The sequence below is a fragment of the Lipomyces japonicus genome (assembly GCF_038497905.1).
Source record: "Lipomyces japonicus strain CBS 7319 unplaced genomic scaffold V1514scaffold_20, whole genome shotgun sequence".
Lineage (NCBI taxonomy): Eukaryota > Fungi > Ascomycota > Lipomycetes > Lipomycetales > Lipomycetaceae > Lipomyces > Lipomyces japonicus.
In genome coordinates this window covers 14884-38328 of record NW_027117832.1, presented here as the reverse complement: position 1 = coordinate 38328, position 23445 = coordinate 14884, and the positions used below count along the sequence as shown (strand labels likewise).

Below are 23445 nucleotides of genomic sequence, written 5' to 3'. Positions count from 1 at the left end.
TTTATTATATAGTAAATACAGAACTATTAATTAACTAGATTATAATATTTTACTAATCATCGGCATCGCATAATCAACAAACCCGAAAACGCTAAATTTTGCCACGAGCAAATCGATCATGAATTACATCATACTTGTACTATCTATCTTACAAATATTTTCCAACACCTCGCCGAACTCCTGCCTCTGGAGTGCTTTCAGATTTGCTAGAACGTACGAGTTTTCCCGTCCATGTAAACTTCTCATCCGAGTCATTAGCTTTGGAGGCGGTAGTAACCTCATGTGCACCATTGGTCTCTTTATCCTTTAGTTCTGCCATGTACTCCTTAAACGGATCAGAAATTACTGACATGTTACGAATAACAATGTCCAAAAGCGGTCGGTCATTAGAATCTACCGGTGTTTTTTCCATTTTGTCCAAGACGTCGGAACCGCCGACAACTTTGCCAAATACCGTATGCTTTTTGTCCAAAGACGGTTTTGGACCGTACAGAATAAAACTTTTAGTCAAGTAAGTAAAAATGCCTACATTAATTTAAAAAAAAAAAAAAAAAAAAAAAAAACTTACAATTGAGACGTATTTGTGTTTTTACCTTTGTTCGCCATAGAAATAACACCTCTACTATCGTGCGATAGCGGTGAGTTAAACTCGTCTTCAAATGGTCTACCGAAATGACTTTGTCCTCCTCGGCCAGTTCCGGACGGATCTCCACCTTGAATCATAAATTTGCTAATATTTCGATGAAATTTGACACCTTCATAATATCCACTTTCAGCTAGCTTTATAAAATTATATACAGCCTTTGGTGCATACTGGGGTTGCAATTCCAAATTGAGATTACCCAAATTTGTTCGTATCTGTACATATGCTACCTTAATTACTCGTCGTGGCTTTAAAAGAAATTCTTCATCGGTCAACAATTGCCTGTCCGATCTTGTGTACGGCGTTGACGCAGTGGATGTCAACCCAGCTGCAGCACGGCCTGTTGAGGCAACAGATGCATTATAGGGAAGTGACTTCTTTTTCGGAATCTGATCGTCTGTAATGTCCGCTGGACGCTTGGCACTCTTCTCATCTGATTTAGTCAAAAACTTTGGTTGTTGACTTGAAGAGAGTTTGTTTGGGTTATTGAGTGCCACGTCCTTTGATATATTTAACGGATCCTGAAATTATAAGCAAGATTTAGACAAAATGAAAAAAAAACCAATCGACAAAATTCTCACCTGTAATATCAAAATGTCACTTCTCGAAAACTTTTGGCCGCTCACAATATCTGACCAATTCTTAGCTTTAATATTCAGTTGCTCAATTGTGTCCCACGTAAACACATTTCCAGAAGGCTTGAGGCAAACAATATGGGAGCTTGGAGTAAGAACCTTATACGTAACTGGATCGATATATTCTCCGTCGTCATTCTTTTGAAAATGCAACGTGATCAAGTCTTCAACCAACAATGGTTCACCAGTCAGCGGGTTTGTTCCATGTTTTGCGATCCAGTCAAGAATATGCCTGGTCCTTGGTTAACAGCTGATCTGATGTCACCTTTTTTTATTATTATTTTCAAATCATTAATGAAATACTCACTTCCGATCATAAATGTTTCCCCGAAGATCACAAACTGGGTTGACAAATGGTATTAAACTTACGTTGCAATGCGTAAATACCAACCGTTTGTTTGATTTACCAACCTTTCTCGATGAGATTCCACCAGAACTTGAATGCTTATCTGGACCAGACCATTCTGAATGTGTAATGTATAATTTATCTGTATTTTTGCCCATCTCGTATAGTTATAGACGACTAAGAAACTTAGTTCGAATGCATATATTAATGCTAACTTATTAGTCATTAAAATCTGGTTTATATACTAAAAGCAAAAACAAAGTTACATACAGAGTAGGTAACAAAAATAAAGCAAAAAAAAATTGACAACTGTGAGATTCGAACTCACGCCCCTTTCGAGATTCGAACACACGATTAATCGTATAAGAGATTAAACTCTTGAGTCGAACGCCTTAGACCAACTCGGCCAAGTTGCCTTTGTTGAAGATTTATTTAATATTTGCTTTGTTATTCAATCAAAACTTTTAAAATTGTTGTTGATGTCTATAATCTTCTGTTTTTTCGATATTATGAATAAATAATACACGTCAGGGGCACCTAGTGTCAGTTAAAATAAAAAAAAACGAACGGAAAGCGCCGCTGCTCTACCGCCAATATCTCTGAAAACGTCTAAACCAAGCAAAAAAAAAAAAATCATCAAGAATACAGATAAAAAAAAAACGACCTTATTAAATTTCTTTTTCGATGGCTAATCTCGGAGATAACCCTTCCGGTACCTCTGATGATCAGGCAATGGTAGACCATGGCGGTCAGGTACAGAATGCCATGACCGACGCCACCCCCCCGACCACCACCTCCGCTCCCACCACGCCTCCCAGAGGTGACTTTACGATGCAGTCCAACCTGCATGCAGGCCTTCTCCCTTCGGCAATGTTGGAGACCCCTATGCAGTGGAATGATTTTCTCGGGTCTCTGTCTGGTCCGGACATCTGGAAAGTCCAGCGATATCTACATTCCCGGCCAAACACGATAACGCCAGAGCTAATGCGACCTGATGGCAGTACAACCTCTGGATGGGATGAGCGTGCTGATTTATTACGCCGCAGCCTGCTTCCTGAAAAACAACAAGAACTTACAGAGCACATCGAACTAGATCCATCCAACAATGACTGCCCCTCGCTAACCCAAACAGAGCTGAGTGCAGCGCTTGCAGCAACACCCAACCACACAGCTCCGGGCCCGGATGATCTTCCAGGTATTGTCCTACGACAGGCTGCAAAGAGTCGCCAATTTTGGTCTTGATTTTTTCTTCTCATGAAAGTTTGTGTCCAACAGGGGTATCATCCCACAGCTTTCAAGCAGAGTCACACAGTTATCATTCAGAAGCCCGGCAAGCGCGATCGCACCCTACCCCGCTCCTATCGTCCCATTGCTCTTCAGATGGTCATCAGCCAAGTCCTCGAGCATGTCATCCACAACAGATTGAGCTATTTGACCCAGAACCTCATACCGGCTACCCAATTTGGCAGTCGCAAAGGCTACAATGCACCTGATTCCGTATCGTCAATCCTACATGCAATTGAGACCCGCCCACGGGGTTCTTCTGCTGCTGCCATGATGATTGACATCCAAGGCGCATTCGATAATGTCAGTCATCGCACCCTCCTCGACACTATGGCCGAGATGCACTTACCCGCCACAGCTCGCCGATGGGTCTGCTCATTTGTAACCGGGCGTACCAGCCAACTGATTCTGGACGGTCGAATAGGACCACAGTTCAATATGCTAAGCGGCATCCCTCAGGGCTCACCTTTGTCACCTCTACTGTTCTTGATATATTCTACGCCATTATACCGTGCCGTGGCAGATGCGGGTGCATGTGCATATGGCTACGTGGATGATATCACAATCTTGGCCATCGGTGTCATAACCTCAACCTCGGTTATTCTGTCGGCAAGTCGTGTCTGAGAGGTTCGGCTCTCGAGTTTGTTAATAACAACTTAAGAAAGCCCAGTGATTGGGAACAGTACCCGACATTTGACGCCTTTGTGAATTTTTTTGAGGAAGCTTACCGTGGTGCCGATGAGTCCCATGAGACCCAATTACGATTCCACAGTCTGAGACAGACGGGTACTGTGACTCAATATATCTCTGAGTTCCGAGTGCCGTCAGCCCAAGCGGAGTACGAAGGCATGGCCTTGCTGGGCCATTTTATTGAGGGAGTAACACCTCGCCTGCGTCAGGAAGTATTGATGCATGGATCACGAACGACGACCTTGGAAGAAACGATCCGCTTGGCATTGTATGCGGAGTTATCGATCGCGACAGTACGTGCCGATTATGTGGCACGAGGATTGGCTGGGCGTATTAATAGACCTCCGGTGGTCAGACCCTTCCCGGTCGTAACGCCACGAGCTCCTGCGCCACGAGCTCCTGCGCCACGAGCCCCAACCCCGATGCAGTTGGATACCATGCGGGATGAGGAGGAAGCAGGACCATCATCAGCTCTTCGCGGACCAAGGGGCGGAAGAACGGGCCCGTATCGAAAGACGCAGTGAGAGTTTGTTGGAGGTGTGGGAGGCAGGGACACTATCAGGCTGTGTGCCCAAATGGGACGCGCCATTTGATTTGCGCGTCGCTTTACTTACTTCACTCACACATCTGCTCTTTGTTATCAGACAAATCTTCAAGACCAATGACTGATTCATGGCGAGACATATATCGAATTGTATCTGCATTTATATGGCCCAAACGCTGATGCCAATTGCAAAAGTCATTCACTGCTCCTTCCACAGTTGCTTGACTCCTATAGACGAAGAGATTTCCTTGATGATACCTTTTTTCTGTAATGAAGGAAACATTGCTTGCTTGATGTATGAGTGTCATCAGATCATCTTCAATTACACACTTGTACCCATCAGATGTCAAGGCACCAAGTGACATTATCGAGCCATTTAATTCACTCGCATATATAACATTTGAGAGATGGAGTTTGCTTCATTTTCCATCTGAGTTAATAAGATTCAGATGAACATCACCAACAAATCGGCTTGAAATGACGTCGCCATAGGCTTGTGAAATTTTATACACGAACTTTGATTCAGTCAAATTTAAAAACATCCTTTCAATTCCACACATATGAAATGTTGCGCCTATGTCTGCAATTCAATACAACGCAGCACTATCATCAACTGACAAAATGACTACTCCATCAGTCGAGTCATGAAACATCTCCTCCAGAACTTTACTGTATCCGACTTGTGTGACAGTATTGCGAACAAGTGCCTGATTAAGTCTTATCTGTCCATCCTTTACATTGTGGACCTTTTGAGCTTGCTGTGGTTTCTTCTTTCAGTGTGCATTGCTGCTTGGGATGCCACCGGGATAAATAGCCTCAAAACAGAAGACAGTGTCGTGTCCGTTCCTCCGACATAAAAAAACAGTAATTAACAATGTTGTGTCCATCAACATTCTCTGGATTGTATCTGTGTTTACATTTATTGCAGAAGCCACATCCTGAAATACGACCAGACATAACATACAAATCCCCTTTATTGACTTCTTTGCTTGGCATAGCGTCGAATTTGAGTCTCACTTTGTCTTTGAAAGCGTTGTAAATGTCTTCTGGGGACTCTGGTTGACCAATAATAGAATCCACAATGGTACTGAATTCTGAGGAGTAAGGATAAATTTGAGAATACGCAACTTGAAATTTTAAACTTTGTGAAAATTCTGCTCCTCTTTTGGCAAACGTTGCATACAGGCGATCCATTTCTTCAAGGAACAACAAGATCGTCATAGTTTATGGGTTATATGTGATTGTATTACCCGGAATGTTGAGCATATCCATATCACTTCTATATGAACATCCAGTGATTTGTTCTATTGCCTTTATTACATTCCATGCATCCATGTTTCCTTCCACGCGATCGGCAATATCAATAGCAAGACCAACATTGAGTACTAATCTGATAAGCACTCCAGCTTTTCGACGACATTGGGTGTTTAACACATCCGGAAATTCTTTACTGACGTCCTCCGGAATCTCTGAATCCTCCTTCAAATAGTGAACTGCGTTGGCGTCTATCGATTCAAAACCTATTTCGACTATTTTGCGCCATTTTGTGTATTCTTTACTGCTGCAGCCAGGATGGAGTTTGGCTTTGTAGTCAGTGAAGAAGTAAAAAATTTTAACGTCTTTGATCATAGGATCAAAGCGTTGTGTTTTCCCACGGGCTACCTCGGTTGCAAAAAGTGTTTCTCTCGCAATTTTTCGACTCTCACGGAGTATTTCCGGGTCTTCTATTGTGTCGGACAAATCCTTCGAAGCTTGTAATCTTCTGAGTCTCGTTGAATTCTCAAGACTCCACTCGAAAGGGCTCATAACCTGTTGAAAGTGCGCTTGGGGAAGGGTTAGCCACGCTAATAATATTGACACAGAAAGGGGCTTGTTGAATAAGAATAAATAGAGGAGGCATAACCTTAATCCTAAAACCGTCAACAGTTCAACCTTCTGCGCAGTGGCTAATTGACACTTTTGTTGGAACTTCCATCACTAAATTTAGTTGAGACTTGGTGCACACTATTTTCAGTGCACCTAATTTATTTATTTAGTTTTCAGCTAAATTTGTCAAAATTTTCAATTATAACAAAAAATTATTTGGTGTGTTCGTCGATCAATCCATATATTTTAACACCGTAATATATTTAAACTGCAGTTTAGGGCCAATTACAAATTTCTTCAAAAAAAATTCGACCAGGGAGAGGATCGAACTCTCGATCTTATGATTAACAGTCATACGCCTTAACCAGCTTGGCCACCCAGTCTCACTTAAACAAAAAATATAGTCATTAACCATAGCCTAGAAGTCATTAATAAGCAATTATGTAATAATTGGAGGCAGTGGCTAAGGGTGCGCTACATTTTGCTCCACCTCCAGAGTTCACAGGTTCGAATCCGGTGTGCGTCTATTATTATACTCGCGGGCTGGACGTTTCCTCTGTCTCTGTTTTCACACCTTTAATTTCCTATATTTCCTATTTCTATTTATTGTACCACATCTTCTATGTACTTTATTTAGAACTTCCAATACATTCCGGGGTTTTCATCGGGCTTGCTCGGTTTCCCTGTATTAAGATAAAAAAATATGTAAGCAACGATTTATTTTTTGGTGAAGGTGCACACGTTTTTCTTAGTCTTGCGATTATGACCTCAAGTTCCTCGTTGTTGGTCCTGACGTTTCTAAACAAGCGCACATAAGATGTACACTAAGCTAGCTAGGTAGAATAATGACTGTATTATAAGAGGAACGTTTCCCCTGTATGCCCAGTTCGTCATCCCAATTAAGACTAATTGGTCTGGCATACAGGCTACGAATTACCGCACCCTGGCACAACGCTGGCATATAGGCTTCGTCAATAAAAATTCATCAATCAAGCAATTTTTTTTTTACAGTCGATACTGACCGGGCTCGTAGCCTTTAAACTTTAAATGTTTTTTGCTGGTATTGTAATAGTTTGTTTAGCGAGCACTCGAACGGCTCGAGTCCTTGTCCCAGATTCCGTTCCAGAATTTCCAGCATATATGCCCTTTATGTTCTAGATTTCTCGAGTATTAGAATTTGATAATAATCACAGAGTCTTTTGATTATAAGGAAAGGATTATTCATCTAAAGTGAGAAGAAAGGAAACCGACCAATATCAGAAAGTACCGTAGGGTTGCACACTAGACCATTTGGTCGCATACGACATCATAATACTTCGAACGTGACGCACAGGTTCTGATGTACGAGAGGGCGGAGGAGTCAAGTAACATTGCACACAACCATGTCACGGGGGAAATGGAAGCACGCGGCATATGCACAAAAGTACTATTCGCGTTACCTTCAAGTTTTTTTCAACCGGTAGTCGCCATGCATAGGTGCCTGTAGATGCAGCAGGAATATCAATTGAAAAAAGAGCTTTTGACGACAGTATCTTAACAAACCTGTTATAATCACACCAGTCCCAGTGGAGACGGGAGTCATAAGCGGCGGGATCTGTAGCGACAGGTACATCATCTATTATAGAAATATTAGAAACTTCGGACTACCTTTAGGTTTGTTTGCTCTAAGAAACAAATCTAATAATAGTCTTCAGTGTAATCAGCTTTTAAAATGCTTTTAGTATCTTCCCGTTTCTTTTGTTTCATAATTTAGATAAAGTAATGTATAGTCTTGGACTTGGATTTGTGATGCTAAGGGCCATTTGAAAAGATATCAAACAGAATAAAGAAAGCATGAAAAGGTAGCTGTATTTATTCTAATGTTTAAATTTATATAACTGACTATCTTTATTGATCCTAGTGATTTTTAGATTATAGCAATTATGAATGTCTGGATTCATTAAATACTGAAAGCAAGGTGACATTCCTTTACAATCATAGCGCACAGACTATACTTCCTGTTCGCAATTATGTTTGTGTTTTTTTATTATTAAACTGTAGTATTCCATATACCCGTTAAAAGCAATACATCTTAAATAAATAAACGCCATCCCAAAAAAAATATATATATATACACGGAAAATACAAAACCAAAAAAAAGTTAATAATTTTTTTTTTGATCAATCTTCTAATTCGGCAAATTCTTCCTCATCATCATCATTCTGTCCGGACTGTTTTTGACTAATAATCTTTTGCACTTTCCTTGCCAGGCCATTGTCAGTTTGCAAATCCTCCTTGCGCAAAAATTTGTTGCAACCAGCAACGGGGCAACCAATCTCGTTTGCATAATTCTTAGAAAACATAGACATGATTGCCTGCCGACTGAAGCTGTGCTTGCATCTAACCGATGTGACCGGGTCATCGAAATATTGCATCGTCAGCGGGCACCGGTATGATTTTTTTTCTTGTGCGACCACCATGTCGTCATCATCGTCATCATTATTGCCATTATTATTACCGCCATCGTGCAGACGCGTGATGGGGATTGTTTTCCCATCACGATCAAACCATTTAATCAAGTCCGGCATTTCCTCATCGTCGTACGCGGTCTCCCAAACCGCTCGCCGAAAGTCAACAAATGCATCTTCAGAAGGATACTTTTTAGAATCGGTTAAATCACGTCTTTTAATATCCCACTGAGTAAAATTTGACAAATATTCGTCTCCAATGTTTAAACCCGGTCCGCCGGTTGCGTTTTGCAATGCCTGAGTGGCCGCGGATGGCAATCCATCAATGACGGCCGCGCGCAGGTCAATCACGGCTTTCAATTCGGTTTCTAATACTTCCACATCTAATAGTCCGCAATTTACCTGATCAATTGCGGTTGATTGCAACCATTTGATTACCGGGTTGATCGTGCCTTGCAATAACCTGTCGGACGTGGATTGAAGCATCGCGCTTACATGCGCCTTGTCATGATCGGTCACGGGTATTGGTTGCGCGTCAATCTGTTCTTGGTCATTAGCATCAACATCTTCAGAATCATGATCTTCTGAATCGTATTCAGCTGATGACATATTTTTATCTGGATTTTCCGTTTGGCCTTTGTCCAAACAACTTGGACTTTTGATCGATGGGCCAAATAATTGTTTGCTTTAAACGCGAATTACAGAAAAACCTTGCACGCGCGCGCGTGTCGCGTTCAAAAACCCTATTCCACACTGAAGACCTCATTTTGACGTTCAAAAGCTCAAAAGCACATTAATATAATCAAATATGTAGTTCAAATCTTTTTATTTGTTTTCAACTATTTTAAAAATAATCGTTCAAATCGAACTTTTCTTTAACACATCGGACCATATATAGTACACAAAATACTTTAGAATACCCTTCCCAAAAGGGCCAAAAAAAAATACATTCAAAATTTGAAAGACTTAAAACCGAGTAGAGTAGGAAAAATAATTTAAAATAAACGCATAGTTTTTTTTAAGCAGCTGTTTTCAACTTCTCCAAAACATCTCGAAGCTTTTCGGCATCTTCCTTAGTCTTAATTTTGATCAAATAAGTAACGCCCTTACCACCATCGACAAAGTCAACCACCCTGACCACATTCTTGTCATGCATCACGTAGGAAACATTTTTGCGTAAGCCCACGTTTAACACAATCCGGCCAGACCCATCAGCTCGAACAAGAACTCGGGCCTTACCTGTGGTATTATGCTTTAACACCCTAACCGGTCCCAGTCCGACGCTTTCGAATTTGATGTCGTTAAAGCTGTAAACCCGACCTCGATGTTCAAACTCGACTTCCTCATCTTCCTCGCCTGGACCCTTTTCAGCTGCTAAATCAACTTGCGGCTCTGCTGGTGCCGCATCACCATCCTCGTCACCTGCCGTTCCTGGTACTGCTACTGGTGGTGCGAAGGAAGTATTAGAATTATTAGTCGCCGTTGTTCCTGCAGCAGATGGTGATGAACCAAAGGAAAATCCTACCGAGGGTTTAAAACTAGCTCCAAATGCCGGTACGCTAGCTCCAAAAGGAGAACCCGATGTTGCGGTGGGCGTAGTCGTACTAGGAGCTGTTGTTCCAGTCGGTGTCGTGCGCAATGGATTATTAAACGTGAACGAACCAATTGTCGGCTTTGCGGCTGGAGTCTTGTCATCTCCAGATTTGGCTGCTTTTTCATCACCGAATTTAATACCCTTGTCTGGTGTCCATGTGTTGTTTCCAAATGGAGACGAAGTTGATGCGTTATCAGAAACAGTGTTCGTGATAGCAGCACTGCCGCTGTTGGCTCCAAAGTTGAACACTGGAGTACTTCCGTTACTACTTTTGGCCTGGCCAAATGAAAATCCAACGGGCTTGGATGGCGTAGCAGGAGCTTCAGTGATCTTTTCTTCTTCTTTTTTCTCTTTTTGAGATTCAGCCTTATCATCATTGTTAGTTGAAGCTGGCACATTAAACTTGAACGGACTGATTGCAGTTGCTTCTGAACTCGCAGCCGGCTTCGGCGCAGCAAAATTAAACAACCCGCCAGCGGATGGTGCATTCGATCCTAAACTGGAAATCTTAAACGGACTATCATTCACAGACGTGGTAGCATTCACTGGCGGGGTGGTAATTTTTAATTTCTCCTCTGATTGATCAGGTTGGGAGCTGACTTCAGCTGCGGGAGAAGTGAAAGAAAATGGCTTGGCATTGAATGCAAATGAACTGACGGCGGACTTGCTTTCATCCTTCAAATCAAATGGGGCCGGTGTTGATGACGAAGACGACAAGCCAAAAGAAAATTTAGGCACCCCGGTAGATGTTGCGGGCGAAACTTCTAATGGCTTAGCTTCTTTCAGCTTTTCTTCGAGCTGATTTTGCTTTTTCTCATCGGTTAATTCTACAGCTGGGCCATTAAACTTAAACACGCTTGAAGATGGCTTCGTAACAGTAGAATTGATCTTAAATGAAGGTCCCTGCAAGTTACTGCTGGCAGGTGAAGACTGCGCATTGCCGAATGAAAATGGTGTATCTTTGTTTGCCGATTGCAATTGAGCAGTGATATTAAATGAAGGCCCTTGAATCTTTATATCGTCGTCTGAATCATCCGAATCATTGTTATTATCGCTGTCATCATGATCTGATGCATTTTCCGGTTGTGATTCTTGCTTAGTTTGTTCTTCATTTCTCTTGGCAGTCTCCGCAGTAGAGTTGAATGCATCCGGCTGTGTGGCACCAAGTTTAGGCTGTTGTGCCGAAGATAAATTCGAAAACTGAAATCCTGTAGCAGGCTTCACTGGTGACGGTGCGGGGGTTGTTGCTGACTTGGAAAATGAGAAACCAGGAAATGATGGCGTGTTGGCTGCAGAAGCAGGCGTTAAACTAGTCTGAGCTAAATTGGCCTCTGAAGCTGGTACCACAGCAGTAACTGCGGCGGGAGCAGGTACTGACGTGGTGGTCGGCGGATTCGATTCACTTCTTATTTGATCCAAAAATTTCACATAAGCTTTTGCAATTCCGCTCAAGTCGGAAAGCTTATCCTTAGTAACCGCTTCTGTAATTGATTGGGCGAATTTTTCATTAAGTGCTCGGATCTTCAAAAACTTTACAAATTCAGCTGGAGGACCGGCGCTAACAAAAGTACCTTCGTCGTCGTCAGCAGCCTTTGAAGTATTTGTTATTTGGGATGTCGCTATAACTGGTGATTGGATCTTGCTGTTGGCAAAATTAAACGCTGTAGGTTTGAAAGAGTCGGCAGCTGTTGTGTTGTTTGTTGTTGTTGTTGTTGCAAATGAAGAGATCGGAGTTGATGATGATGCCTGGCCAAAGCCAAACGAAGGCTTTGAAGTTGTTGATGATAGAACCGGTACTGTCGTTGTTGTGGTCGACTGCGTCTGTAAAAATGAAAATGGTTTCACGGCAGAAGATGCAACAGGCGTGGTAACCGGCCCAAGTGAAGGCGAAGCTGCCGTACCAGCATTTGATGAAAATGATGCAAACGGATTACTTTTCACAGCTTGCAAATCTGGTGAAGGGGATCCAAATGAAAATTGACTCCCACTACCGATATTGCTTCCAGTACCGTTGGTCCGTCGTGAGCGAGGTCGCGCAATCCTTTAATTTGAAATTGTCAGTAAAACTTGACTCCTAGAAATCCTTGTTGCAAGGAGATTTAAATTGCCAATTGCCCAATCAAAAAAAAAAAAAAAAAAAAAAAAAAAAAAGAATAAAACTGATTTGTTTCTAACTTACTTCCTCTTTGCTAAAACATCGGCCGTGGCTTCTTCAGGCACCTCTGTAGGGCCATGTCTATCGTCGTCATCGTCAAATTCACGGTCACGATCATGGTTGTCCTTGGTAATTTGATTTTCTGACACACGTTTCTTCATCGTGTGTCTATTAGCTTGATAAGACTTTGAATAAGCTCCTTTGTTTCTACCGTTGTATAACCAGCACCTTTTGGTTTTTTAAAAATAAATATTTTAATACTCAAAGTTGTTTTGGCGCCGAAGAAACTTGGCTTGCGAATTTTACACTTGGACTTCCAATTCTTGAATTTGTTGCGCACGCTTTGTAAGGGGTTTGTACATAAAATCCATCGATGTTAATGCAAAATAAACTAATTTTAAAAAGCGAAACATTACGACTAACATTAGTATTATTTACAAACATTCTTTTTTCTTTATCTACAAAAAAAAAATAATAATAAAAAAAGACGAAAAAAAATTTAAGTTCTACCAATCATTCGCCACCTGATCCTCTATCGGAATAGTATCTAACGCATCAAGTTTCTGCGCATTCGATTCCTTCTCTCTAATCATATCCAAAAATTGTCCCCAATTGGTAGATTTAAAATCCGTTTCCTCATACCGGGACATGCTGCCCTTGACACTAAGCAGCGTGTTACGTTCGAAAAGATTTGTGATCTGTTGCACGCATTCTCCACGAACGCGCCAATGGTTCGGGTTGGACGAAATGCCATGTTCAAGACCAAAATCATACACTTCTTCAGAGACAACATGAAAAGGCGGCTGATTGGTGACACCTGATATCAAGAAATTCATGGCGATGTCTTCGCAATTGATTAAGTCATCCACATATTTTAAAATATTATCCGGCAAGCCGCATCTCCAAAGAAACAAAAAGTTTGCATCCATAAACATTAGCTTTGTAAGAATAATTGAATACCGAGGAGGGCTCATGCGGTAAGCCCAACAATACTTAATCGTTTCCGAATTGTGGTCGTAACAATCGGCACGAGGTGCAAACCCAACCAATGAATCTGGCTGTCTCTGCCAGGCTTCAAACGCCAGATCAATATCCTCAATTGGAGTCCACACGTCATCATCTGAAATCAAAACTGCACCAGTCCTCAATTCTTTCACAGGATTAAACCGATTATTCAATGAATCCACAGTCTGATTAAGTAAAATAACCGTCCCGGTCTGTCGTTCAACCAACTCTCGAATATTTTTTGAAACCTGTTGGTTTTTGTCGTGCCAAACAATAAAAATTTTATCAACATTGGGTGACATTAGAAATTGATTAACTACAAATGGTAATGTTTCCTGTCGTCGCAAGGAGTGCGTGGCAAGCAAAACACTATACTTGTCATTGATGCGTTCGGAAATTTCAAGCTTGTCTTTAAGATAATCTTTGCACACATCGTTGGAACCTCGGTCTTTGCGCCATTCAGTCAGTTCTGGATCCAAATCCAACTTGTCCTTAGCAGAATAGTCTGCTTGGCGCCATCTAAAAATCATGTCCTCTTGAAACGAGTCTCGCCAACCTTTTGGCCCGGCGTGCCAAAAATTCCATGGCTTCATTGTGCCTTCGTAATTGTAAACTTTGGCGTTTCCAAAAATATAGTTGCTGTACTCTAATTTTAAATATTTAGCCTTAACATTATACACCGGATTAAGAGGATGAATGTCTTTGAAAAAATAATTTAGAAAGCCAATGTCGTTTGGGACTTGCCATGATTTCACCAACACGTTCTTTAATTCTTTGTAAAGTTCCATACTAGGTTGTACAAGCATAATCGAATCATCAATGATACCACCCAGTTCTAGTGTAGCAGCAAACGGAACCTCCTGGAAAACCTCGTCAATGTTTTGAAGAACTAGTGTTTCCGGCTGAACAAACAACAGCCTGTCATATTCCGTCAACCTCCAGGCTTGGATAAAATTGATTTTACAAACTCTTCGTTCATTTTTAGAGTCATCCACAAGACCAGATTCCTTCTGCTTCTTTATTTTTTCATCTTGCACAGCTTTCTCTTGTTCTGATGTGGGGACGTCTTCAATATCGACGTTTATCAGGCTCGTATCCACCAATTTGGCACCAAGGGTCGTCAGTTGATTCCGTTCAGTTTCGGATAAAGAATTAATAACAAGTACCAAAATGTCTGCGGTAGTTTTGGTTTCTGCGATCGAATGGACAAGAGTCCTTACTGGAACAAACTATTTTTTTTTATCAGTTAATAAGACTTTAACAAGCACACAATGAACCTACATCATCATGCAAACAAATCGACGTAACAAAAGCAGCCTTGCCGGTGAAATTGCCTGGAACGTCGTCAATTTGTGTAATGTCCCGATCCGAACTGAACACAGCTTTCAAACGATCGTCCATTAATTGCAGCAACGACTCCTTGGTCACATAGCGTTCCCTCCATGCTAAAAACCCAATTATCGTAAAAACATTGATCGCAATCAAAAAAAAAAATCGTGGACGTAATATTCTTTTTATTTTGCCATTGGGCCAAGCCATTGTGAATCAAATAATAACGTGACGACACGCCCCCTCTTCCCGCCTCGAAGGAAGAAAAGGATTACTGGTGTATGCCCTGCTTATAAATCGCAGTTCACAGAAACGATAAAAAAAATATACACTAATTAACCTGCATACACATGCAGATCTTATTTCACAGAATAATATTCTCTCGTACTGCTTTTTGTAAAAAAAAATGGACGCCGAACGCACAAGTCCACTGATGCGGCCATTTCGGTGCGTACAATCCATGAATCTTCACAATGTATGCAGGGTTTCAGGGCGCAGTGGATTACGTAATCTTTTATTCTGCACCGGAGCGGCACTTCTTGTCTAAAAAAGCCCATTAAACTAGCACAAATGTACTTCCATTAACAAATCGTATTGTTGTTGATTTAATAGCAATTCATTAATATGTTCCATGCCCTTTGACAGTTTCTTGTTGCGTGCTGTCACTGAATGTAATTAACAAGACTTCTCGGCAGCTCATTGGGTAAGGGCCACGATAAGGCAGAAAAACACGGTTAAATTCTACAATACTACGAATACATTACTCACTCAACTCCTTGATTACCACCGACCAAATAAAAAAATAAAAAATTAACAAGAACCACGCTAAACATTTTACCCAACTCCTAATCACTTCTAAAAATAAACACATTTCCATAACATGCGAATAAAACATAAGATTAAAAAAAAATGTTGCCTTAAAGGGCCATGGTGACCGTGACACTTTTGCTGTGGACCAATAAGACTGGTGGCAAGTCTCGGCACCAAAGTTCGAGTTCTTCTAGGTATGCAATCGAGTCTTCCTCGGATTGATAAGTATTTGCCATTGGAGCAGGCAGAGTTGCGAGCATTACAGCGGTGTCATCTGATATCGAAGTCATTAAATCATTCAATATTAAATGTTGAGCACGGGCTGGAAGATCATTAAAAGAAAGATACCGCTCGTCACGATATGGTTCGGTAAAGTTAGACAGCGTCCGATTAAGATGTGAGTTGCCGGTCAAACTAGAAACAAGAGGATTGTTGTGGCCTGATGTAAGAACTGGCATGTTTATAGCGGTGGCAGACTGACTATGAGAGGCAAACCGGATCGTCTTATGGTCCTCGTCTTCCACATCGAGAACTTCGGAATGTGGCATGGTTTGGCTACTGAAGTTTGGCATAGCACGACGCGACCGAGTAGCGCTTGTGATCGAATTTGCTAGCGAAAAATTGCGAGCAATCTTTGGCTTAAGTGGTGTTGAGGCGCTATGAGAGTATGCTGTGTTGGTTGCCGGTACACGAGTGTTTGCATTGCGTTCGACGTCAATTACGGAACCAGTCTGGTCATCTTTGGACGACGACTGGAACAACGTCGATGACGATGACTTCGATTGAGAAGTGTTGACCGGCGAAAGAACTTCCTTAGAAACGCTAGAACCACTGCCCACTCCGGTGTCTTCTGTTGAATACCCTGCTTCATTAGGATCTGACTGATCCTGGACGTAATCTTCATCATCGTCATCGTCCTCGAATGAATTGGTGGCATACTCAACATCGGTATCTACAACGTGTGACGTTTGCATGGTGAATGACATACCAATCTTTTGAGCTTGAGTCAGTGTTTGCCGACGCTTGCGAAGAAAGCGCTTCAGTTCCGGCAAATCACTTTTTGTCGTTGCTGCGTTATTACCAATGGCTGTAGAGCCGGGGCTCGCCATCGATCTGGACTCAGTCGTGCCATCGCCATTTAGCAAGCTTATTGAAATTGGCTTGCCACGTTCGACCAGACCCGCGTTTTCAATTACACTTCTAACTTCTTGCAGCTCTGACCACCATTGTTCACCGCCTAGAATTTCAGCCACTTTACCAGTAACGTCATCAGCCCCGTGGATTATGGTTTCATATGTGGCAACGGTCCCGTCTGATAAACAATATACGCAAAGCTCGGCTTCAATACGCAAATTGTCTAGTAGAGTTTGAACTCTTCCGCGTTCCTCTTCGACGTCTTCCTTGTACTCAACAAAAACAACCACCCGCGTTTGGTAAAATTTCTTCCAAGCAGGAACGGTTCTCAAGATTGCACCCAGTTGTAAAATAAGTGTATACGTGTCAAAGTTCGTACTTAGTACGCCACCGTCACCGTTTGGCTCTGAAATTTGGGCCGCCATTTGAATAGGCCATAAATCCACATATTTTTTCTCTCTCGAAGATGCCGGAATCCACGAATATGGCAGTTGAAGACGATCAAATCCACGTGCAATGGCAACGTTAATCTGCATAGCAAGTAAATCTTCAATCACATTGACATATTGAGTAACTGACATGTTATGATCTACCGTAACACTGTCAGTCGGAAGAGATTCCAGATTTGACTTGTGTGTGAACGAGTTATGCAGTAAAGGCTTGGCTGTTTCGTTTCCAGGGTGAGTAACCTGGTTATTTTCTGAGAAATTTTGCCGATGACGCTCTAAGTTGAAAGACCCGAGGATGGCAATGTTTGGTTTCATACCACCAAGTCCGGCCTGTAGGACAACATTTCTCGCACCCCAAACAATATCAGGCACAGCAGCCATCTGAACAAATGCCTTCACTTTACTTATATCCCGAAGTTTCAGCCACATACTTTGTATTTTGTTCATCTCCACAAGAGAATCTTGAAAGTTGTCGACCACAACAACATGACCAAGAATATACAAAGCACCTTTCTTTAAAGAATTACAAAAATGAATCAAATTCCATGATTCGCGGGGGTCGTTGACAAACAATAAAATTTGAGGTCTCCAGAACTTGACGTGATCCTGACGAAGGCGCAGTAAGTATTTACGAACTTGATGGTAAATAAGAGACTGTGAAACGTCACCCCACGATTTTGGAGGAGTCACGTAATGAATAATAATGAAAAGCCCCACCATGATTGCAATAATAATCGTAGCGTAAATTCCATCCACAAAAAACATCGTTGCTATTCCAGCCAGGCTGCCCGCTAAAGCTGTAACAGAATTAAAAAAATGAAAGGACGGTCTGAAGTTGGGGGCGCTTCCAATTTTGAGTAAAAAACAGGCGATGTTTGTGACGATAAATGTGATTAAGAACGCCTGTGTTACTAAACTTGCAATCGTATTTATGGGGAAAAACAGAGTAATTTGGCAGAGAAGATACGTGACAATAATCGCAAATATCGGCTCATGGGCTTTCTTTGTACCGTACTTGAAAAATCCAAGTTGCGGAAGAATATCGTCTCGAGCTATTGCTTGCAAAACCTTCGCAGCACCTAAAATTCCAACTATGGAAGAAAAAAGAGCAGTTGACATTTCTCCAAGAATAATGACATATTTTGACAAATTGACGGTCTGCAATACTTGAATATCAGTGTATAAAAGTTGTCGGGGAATTGAAGCAGCCATAGATACAATGACAATGGCATAAAAACTAAAAGTCATTAAAAGGCCGTACAGAGTGCCTTTTGGAATAGATTTTCCGGGAGTTTTTAAATCACCGGACATGCTTGCACCAGCAAAAATGCCTGCCGTGGCAGGAAAAAAGATTCCAAAAATGTCTTGAAAGTTTTCACGTCCGGATATCTCACTACCAGCCGCACCTGCGGTAAACATTGGTAAAGTGTTATTTTTCAGCGTCGCAAGTGAAAGGCCTGAATAAAGAGTGTCAAACTCAGTAACGTAGTGCTCTTTAACAAATAATGTTGAGAGAGGGACGGAGAGAGTGGACAAGCCAAGAACAACGAACAACACGTAGCCAACTTTTGTGAAAGCTGTTGAACCAAGTAAACAGGCACCAGTACATAGAAGAAGAAGAGCAGTAGCATACAGAAACTCAAACCACTAAAATCAATTCTATAAGAATATTGCCAATAATTAATCTCGAAGGGTTACTTACCCGTCCTTCAGGAAGAAATCTTGAAGTAATTCCATATTCGTTTCCAAAGTTGGATAAAATAGGTTCAACAAATCCGACCACGTTCAAACCTGTGTTGAGGACTTGGCCAATGTAAAATACAATGCCAATGCTGCCTCCAAACTCGGGCCCAAGAGAACGTGAAATCATGTAGTAAGCACCACCACCCCGTACAGTTCCATTAGTAGAAATTGCAGAAATGGAAAGAACAGTCAAAAGGTCAATCACATAGGAAATTACGAGAATGCCTGTAGAATTGTTAGAGGTAAAGTGTCATTTTTGCGAACACAAGGGATAATACCAATCATTGCAATAACACCGACCTGGCCGAGAATGAAACCAAATCGAAGAAACATAAGAATTGAAAGAACATTAAGAGTAGTTGGAATAAAAACCTATATATCCATTAGTCTGGCCCCCCCCCTCCAAAAAAAAGTCAGGCCTTCATGTTACATACACCGGAGAATGTGCCCATCTTTGGAACAGTCTGCTCTTTCTCTGTCGGCTGGTCGTTAACATGGCGGGCGCTACGGAAAGGCGAGAAACTGGCCCGTATCCGCTGCCAAAAAGGTGGCAGGGCCATGATGAGATTGAATAACTAAACCAAGTGGCTGACGTAGTTTACAATGATAAATCGATCAGCAAGTTGAAATAGTGCACTCAATGGTTGATGTTGTTGCCCAACTAAAGTTAGGGGTAAATTATTGATAATCGATAATGATAATCTTATCGCGCGTTCGACCCGGACGACGGAGCAGGGAACCCTATACACATAGTGCATACATAGCAAAATGCCATGATGGCAAGACAAATAGCTTTGGAATTCTACAAATAGATGCAATAAAAACATCAATCAATAGTCACACAGGAACCATCAGCAGTGGCTCTGCTTGCGCATAATAGCCCATTACGTAAGTTATGAGTCAAACAGCGCTTTGCTTAAATGCATCGCAGCGGCGCACTTATGTCTCGGTCACGTTAACTGCTTTCTTGAGCTCGGGCATTGGATACATAATAATGTTCCTTCCTCGAGGCGCTTTTGATTTTGCATTGTCGCTATTAGCTGAAAATTTGCCGTAACCACGCTCGATTCGTGATTTTCTAACATTCCTACGTATACTTTTTTTTATGAGCTTATCTCACACTGACGAAGACTCGGCTTCAGAGTCACCGTCGTCGCCATTGCGAGAAACGCCTCGCACCATCCCTCCGCGACGGGGCTCGCTTTCATCGACTTCTGCCTTTCCGGCGGCCCGAATTGGAGGAACTGGCCAAGCTATTGGGTCACCGACCGCTACTGGATCAAACGATTTATTATCACCAAGGCCTACCTCTACCGGCCAGCATCACTTTGGCTCTGTGCCAGCTTCTTCGACTTCGGTGATATACCCTGGTGTTTCTGATGTTGTCTCCACTTCACCGGCGGGCTCACCAGCGGTCTCCGGTACTCCTGCGCCTGTTTTCTCTGGTACTACTTCTGCTCCGAAGGAATACGACCCCGAGTTTGTTCGAACTATTGGCCGTCACCTTGTTTCGCCGAAACCCCAAGGCTCGCTTCTTCGGGCCGGGTCAGAAAGCATATCCTCAGAACGTCATGCAGCTAGCGTCACAGAGTCTAGTCGAAATATTAGCGAAACGACTGCTGGTGAAACAGTTGATGCGGATTTTTATTCCTTGACACTTCAAGGTGGTGATATCACGCGTGAACTTTACAATTGGCAACGTCAACATGAAGAAAGTTCGCCGGCCGTCTTGAATAAGAGAGGCCGGTCGCATTCTTTTACTGCTCTTCCTCGGCCTGCTGAAGATGACTCCGTAGATATTCATAATATTCATGTTCCTGGCGGATTTCGTCGCAACTTTATTCTTTCAAAAGCTAAGGTCAACCAAGACCAACATCAATTATATGGTACTGCAGATGAACCTCTTGTGCAACCCTACAATGAATCATCCGATGATGATTTTGCAACTACAATTTCTTCTCGCCCATTTTTGACAAGAAATTTTTTGGAGTTTCTTAGTGTTTACGGTCACTTTGCGGGCGAAGAATTAGAAGATGAAGATGAGGTTGCTGACATTGATGATGCTGAAGCTTTTGAAGAAGATGGTTCATACGACGACTACGAGGGCGGTTCTGTGAATGACGATTTACGACATCGCATACGACGCCATCTAAGTAGAGAGTCAACCTATTCAGAGTATAGCGAAAACGGCTCTCTGCGCTCTCTTGGTGAAGAGGCTGGACTTCTGAGAGGCAAGAGATATCCGGGTGTGCATAGAGGCCATGGCAATGTGGTTCAAGACACAAGTGCAACCAAAGCAGTACTACTTCTTTTAAAAGGGTTTGTTGGTACTGGTGTTCTATTTTTGCCAAAGGCTTACTACAACGGTGGCATCCTCTTCTCTTCTGCTATTTTATTTTTTGTAGCCGTATTAACGTATTACTGCTTTATTTTGTTAATTGATTCACGAATGGTTGTTCAGGCCAGTTTTGGAGGCAAGTTCTGTTTTATTTTGCAAGATATTGAGTCATGGCTGTATTCTAATATTTTTTTTAGACATGGGTGGTATTCTATATGGAAAAAAAATGCGATTACTTATTTTGACTTCCATTGTTCTATCGCAAATTGGGTTTGCTGCTGCGTATACGGTCTTTACTTCAGAGAATTTGCAGGCGTTCATTTTGGCTATTACTGATTGCCAAGTTTTTGTTCCTGTTCGATATCTCATTTTTGCTCAAATGGCAGTATTTGTTCCTCTTGCAATGGTTCGAAATATTTCGAAATTGTCCGTCTCTGCGTTAATTGCCGATTTTTTTATTTTGTTAGGACTGGCTTATGTTTACTTCTGGGATGGCAAGGTGTTGATCGAACGCGGAATTTCTAATGTTACTGCTTTCAATAGCAAAGATTGGACACTTTTCATTGGCACTGCGATTTTTACTTTTGAAGGTATTGGTCTTGTCATTCCAATTCATGAATCTATGACGAAGCCGAAGCAGTTTTACTCTGCTATTGGAATCGTGATGGCTATAATCACTGTTGTCTATATTACTATGGGTACGATGTCTTATGCAGCGTATGGATCTAATGTTGAGACTGTCGTAATTCTCAATATGCCACAAGATAATCGATTAGTAAATTCAGTTCAGTTTATATACGCAGCTGCTATTCTTCTTTCTACGCCGCTTCAACTCTTTCCAGCAATTAGAATCATGGAGAATGCTTGGTTCATCAAGTCCGGAAAGCATGACATGAGAGCCAAATGGCATAAGAATATTTTCCGAGCCGGTGTCGTGTTGTTAACGGCTTTTGTTGCCTGGGGTGGTGCAGATGATCTTGACAAGTTTGTCGCACTCATTGGATCTTTGGCGTGCATACCACTCACTTACATATACCCGCCCCTCCTTCATTATAAAGCATGTGCCACTTCTATCTTTAACAAGAGTTTCGACGTTTTTATATGCATCTTTGGATTAGGATCTATGCTTTATACTACTTATGGTACTATCCAAAGCTGGGCAACTAGCATGCCTGACAATGACTTTTTCCGTTATTGCTCCTAAGGTGCATTGGTTGAATATATTTGTTTAAAAGAAAAATCGTTTCTTTTTGTTTTTTTTGGAAATTATTAACTTGGTGCTTGTTTTTATTATATTTCATTGTATCATTCGGTCTTGGTTCATCTTTGTCGTTGGGGTTCTTACATTATCTCTCTTTTTATAATTTGTCGCTGCATACTACCTAGCTTACAGTGAAGCAGATATTTTTTTTTTTCATTTTTATTTTAAATATAACCAACTTTTCTGTTATCAGATGTATATACAAAAGGATAAAACGATGCTATGAAACCATCATGCTACGTTTGGGGCTGACGACATAACTTTTTGTCGCAAGACTGTTGTTGACCATGATTAGTTTTGCAGTTTAAATGTAGGAATTAAAAATAAAACTCACTGTCCTCCACAACACGCAGGTTACCCATTTTGCCGTTTACGATAGTCTCCAAATCAGCAAGATTTTTCTGCAAAGTGTTCACTTTATTTTCATAAAATGCAACTGCTTCTTTTGGTTTCTTCAATTTTAAAAACAAAAAAAAAACATCAATCAGCACTGGTGGCATCATGTCGCTCGATGTGATCATACCTTTTCAACAAAGTAACCCGTACCAACGTCGACAATAACTGTTTCAACGTCTTCTAAAACGCCCGGAACATAAAGTGAACTGGTTAATGGTACCAGAGTCGCTTTTCCTGTTTTTGTTATTAGGCGCTTGTTGGTCGTTTTATTTAGCCTGACTTGCATCTTTTTTTTTTTACCTTTGTTCTCTGGCTTCAATGTCTTTTCGACCGTGACAATGCATTCTTTAAATTTTTGCTGGGCTGCTCGTAGTTTCTGAAATGATTGTGATAAATGCTCAAGTTCCTGCTCCAGCTGTGACTTTACATCTGAAAGCTGTTGGGCGGAGAGTGTCGTGAGGTCGACTATCAGTCATTGTTAGCTCATACGTATCTAGATCAGCTCTAGTTTATACCTGTCTTTCCTTGGCCCTCTGATGCCATTTTTTTATAGTCTGTTGATCCTATAAATTTTTAAGACCGTTCAATTATCGGTTGGTTTACAATAAATATTATACAATCAATCACTTAAACTTAATTGCGCGGGGCGGTCAAACAATTAATTTAATTTTCCTATATCAGATCACCAACGTTCAACACACGGTAAAGAACAAGGCACGAAGACAATTCTTTTTTTTTTCCTGGCTCATCAGGAGATAATAGCGGGGTTTTTGTTG

The 23445-nt window shown here is 41.6% G+C and overlaps 8 protein-coding genes and 2 non-coding genes across 10 annotated transcripts; 1 reads left to right on the top strand and 9 right to left on the bottom strand.

Moving 5' to 3' along the window:
* V1514DRAFT_331077 (cyclophilin-like domain-containing protein) lies at positions 1 to 1890 on the bottom strand. Its single transcript, XM_066927619.1, has 4 exons — positions 1586 to 1890; positions 1225 to 1510; positions 569 to 1164; positions 1 to 500 (listed from the first exon to the last, which is right to left on the bottom strand). The coding sequence occupies exons 1-4, from the start codon at positions 1780 to 1782 to the stop codon at positions 149 to 151; spliced, it is 1431 nt and encodes a 476-aa protein (XP_066783231.1). The 5' UTR covers positions 1783 to 1890; the 3' UTR covers positions 1 to 148.
* A 37-nt stretch (positions 1891 to 1927) lies between these two features.
* Positions 1928 to 2040, bottom strand: V1514DRAFT_t49. The gene has a single exon. It is a non-coding gene; the product is annotated as a tRNA-Leu (tRNA).
* A 2689-nt stretch (positions 2041 to 4729) lies between these two features.
* V1514DRAFT_320067 (uncharacterized protein) lies at positions 4730 to 5948 on the bottom strand (the record flags this gene model as incomplete). The annotated part of the gene is made up of 3 exons (XM_066925984.1): positions 4730 to 4912; positions 5160 to 5338; positions 5393 to 5948. The coding sequence occupies 3 exons, from the start codon at positions 5946 to 5948 to the stop codon at positions 4730 to 4732; spliced, it is 918 nt and encodes a 305-aa protein (XP_066783230.1).
* Positions 5949 to 6317: 369 nt separating this feature from the next.
* On the bottom strand, positions 6318 to 6391 carry V1514DRAFT_t48. The gene has a single exon. It is a non-coding gene; the product is annotated as a tRNA-Asn (tRNA).
* A 1619-nt stretch (positions 6392 to 8010) lies between these two features.
* On the bottom strand, positions 8011 to 9123 carry V1514DRAFT_331066 (zinc-finger of the MIZ type in Nse subunit-domain-containing protein). The gene has a single exon (XM_066927618.1). It carries the CDS (start codon positions 9062 to 9064, stop codon positions 8168 to 8170), a length of 897 nt encoding a protein of 298 aa, XP_066783229.1. The 5' UTR covers positions 9065 to 9123; the 3' UTR covers positions 8011 to 8167.
* Positions 9124 to 9268: 145 nt separating this feature from the next.
* V1514DRAFT_352323 (uncharacterized protein) lies at positions 9269 to 12482 on the bottom strand. The gene is made up of 2 exons (XM_066929494.1): positions 12229 to 12482; positions 9269 to 12090 (listed from the first exon to the last, which is right to left on the bottom strand). Exons 1-2 carry the CDS (start codon positions 12363 to 12365, stop codon positions 9474 to 9476), a joined length of 2754 nt encoding a protein of 917 aa, XP_066783228.1. The 5' UTR covers positions 12366 to 12482; the 3' UTR covers positions 9269 to 9473.
* A 134-nt stretch (positions 12483 to 12616) lies between these two features.
* On the bottom strand, positions 12617 to 15169 carry V1514DRAFT_306983 (glycosyl transferase family 64 domain-containing protein). The gene is made up of 2 exons (XM_066925686.1): positions 14491 to 15169; positions 12617 to 14438 (listed from the first exon to the last, which is right to left on the bottom strand). The coding sequence occupies exons 1-2, from the start codon at positions 14746 to 14748 to the stop codon at positions 12711 to 12713; spliced, it is 1986 nt and encodes a 661-aa protein (XP_066783227.1). The 5' UTR covers positions 14749 to 15169; the 3' UTR covers positions 12617 to 12710.
* A 126-nt stretch (positions 15170 to 15295) lies between these two features.
* On the bottom strand, positions 15296 to 19455 carry V1514DRAFT_293933 (amino acid permease-domain-containing protein). Its single transcript, XM_066925378.1, has 4 exons — positions 19109 to 19455; positions 18953 to 19046; positions 18634 to 18899; positions 15296 to 18578 (listed from the first exon to the last, which is right to left on the bottom strand). The coding sequence occupies exons 1-4, from the start codon at positions 19232 to 19234 to the stop codon at positions 15456 to 15458; spliced, it is 3609 nt and encodes a 1202-aa protein (XP_066783226.1). The 5' UTR covers positions 19235 to 19455; the 3' UTR covers positions 15296 to 15455.
* A 206-nt stretch (positions 19456 to 19661) lies between these two features.
* On the top strand, positions 19662 to 22482 carry V1514DRAFT_352320 (transmembrane amino acid transporter protein-domain-containing protein). The gene is made up of 2 exons (XM_066929493.1): positions 19662 to 21148; positions 21210 to 22482. The coding sequence occupies exons 1-2, from the start codon at positions 19780 to 19782 to the stop codon at positions 22214 to 22216; spliced, it is 2376 nt and encodes a 791-aa protein (XP_066783225.1). The 5' UTR covers positions 19662 to 19779; the 3' UTR covers positions 22217 to 22482.
* Positions 22383 to 23307, bottom strand: V1514DRAFT_331058 (Prefoldin). The gene is made up of 5 exons (XM_066927617.1): positions 23185 to 23307; positions 22970 to 23134; positions 22797 to 22903; positions 22608 to 22725; positions 22383 to 22548 (listed from the first exon to the last, which is right to left on the bottom strand). Exons 1-5 carry the CDS (start codon positions 23210 to 23212, stop codon positions 22505 to 22507), a joined length of 462 nt encoding a protein of 153 aa, XP_066783224.1. The 5' UTR covers positions 23213 to 23307; the 3' UTR covers positions 22383 to 22504.
* Between the last annotated feature and the right edge of the window lie 138 nt (positions 23308 to 23445).

What these genes read in the sequence shown, in the direction of transcription:
- V1514DRAFT_331077 (XM_066927619.1), bottom strand. Translation starts at nt 1,782, where the DNA reads ATGGGCAAAAATACAGATAAATTATACATTACACATTCAGAATGGTCT. An exon ending in GTGACATTTTGATATTACAG is followed by an intron (nt 1,165 to 1,224) that starts GTGAGAATTTTG and finishes TTATAATTTCAG; the next exon opens with GATCCGTTAAATATATCAAA. An exon ending in AACACAAATACGTCTCAATT is followed by an intron (nt 501 to 568) that starts GTAAGTTTTTTT and finishes CTTGACTAAAAG; the next exon opens with TTTTATTCTGTACGGTCCAA.
- V1514DRAFT_331066 (XM_066927618.1), bottom strand. Translation starts at nt 9,064, where the DNA reads ATGTCATCAGCTGAATACGATTCAGAAGATCATGATTCTGAAGATGTT.
- V1514DRAFT_352323 (XM_066929494.1), bottom strand. Translation starts at nt 12,365, where the DNA reads ATGAAGAAACGTGTGTCAGAAAATCAAATTACCAAGGACAACCATGAT. An exon ending in GATGTTTTAGCAAAGAGGAA is followed by an intron (nt 12,091 to 12,228) that starts GTAAGTTAGAAA and finishes TTCAAATTAAAG; the next exon opens with GATTGCGCGACCTCGCTCAC.
- V1514DRAFT_306983 (XM_066925686.1), bottom strand. Translation starts at nt 14,748, where the DNA reads ATGGCTTGGCCCAATGGCAAAATAAAAAGAATATTACGTCCACGATTT. An exon ending in CGATTTGTTTGCATGATGAT is followed by an intron (nt 14,439 to 14,490) that starts GTAGGTTCATTG and finishes AAAAAAAAATAG; the next exon opens with TTTGTTCCAGTAAGGACTCT.
- V1514DRAFT_293933 (XM_066925378.1), bottom strand. Translation starts at nt 19,234, where the DNA reads ATGGCCCTGCCACCTTTTTGGCAGCGGATACGGGCCAGTTTCTCGCCT. An exon ending in AGATGGGCACATTCTCCGGT is followed by an intron (nt 19,047 to 19,108) that starts GTATGTAACATG and finishes ATGGATATATAG; the next exon opens with GTTTTTATTCCAACTACTCT. An exon ending in GATTTCTTCCTGAAGGACGG is followed by an intron (nt 18,579 to 18,633) that starts GTAAGTAACCCT and finishes AATTGATTTTAG; the next exon opens with TGGTTTGAGTTTCTGTATGC.
- V1514DRAFT_352320 (XM_066929493.1), top strand. Translation starts at nt 19,780, where the DNA reads ATGAGCTTATCTCACACTGACGAAGACTCGGCTTCAGAGTCACCGTCG. An exon ending in TGTTCAGGCCAGTTTTGGAG is followed by an intron (nt 21,149 to 21,209) that starts GCAAGTTCTGTT and finishes TATTTTTTTTAG; the next exon opens with ACATGGGTGGTATTCTATAT.
- V1514DRAFT_331058 (XM_066927617.1), bottom strand. Translation starts at nt 23,212, where the DNA reads ATGGCATCAGAGGGCCAAGGAAAGACAG. An exon ending in AGAGGGCCAAGGAAAGACAG is followed by an intron (nt 23,135 to 23,184) that starts GTATAAACTAGA and finishes AATGACTGATAG; the next exon opens with TCGACCTCACGACACTCTCC. An exon ending in ATTGAAGCCAGAGAACAAAG is followed by an intron (nt 22,904 to 22,969) that starts GTAAAAAAAAAA and finishes TAACAAAAACAG; the next exon opens with GAAAAGCGACTCTGGTACCA.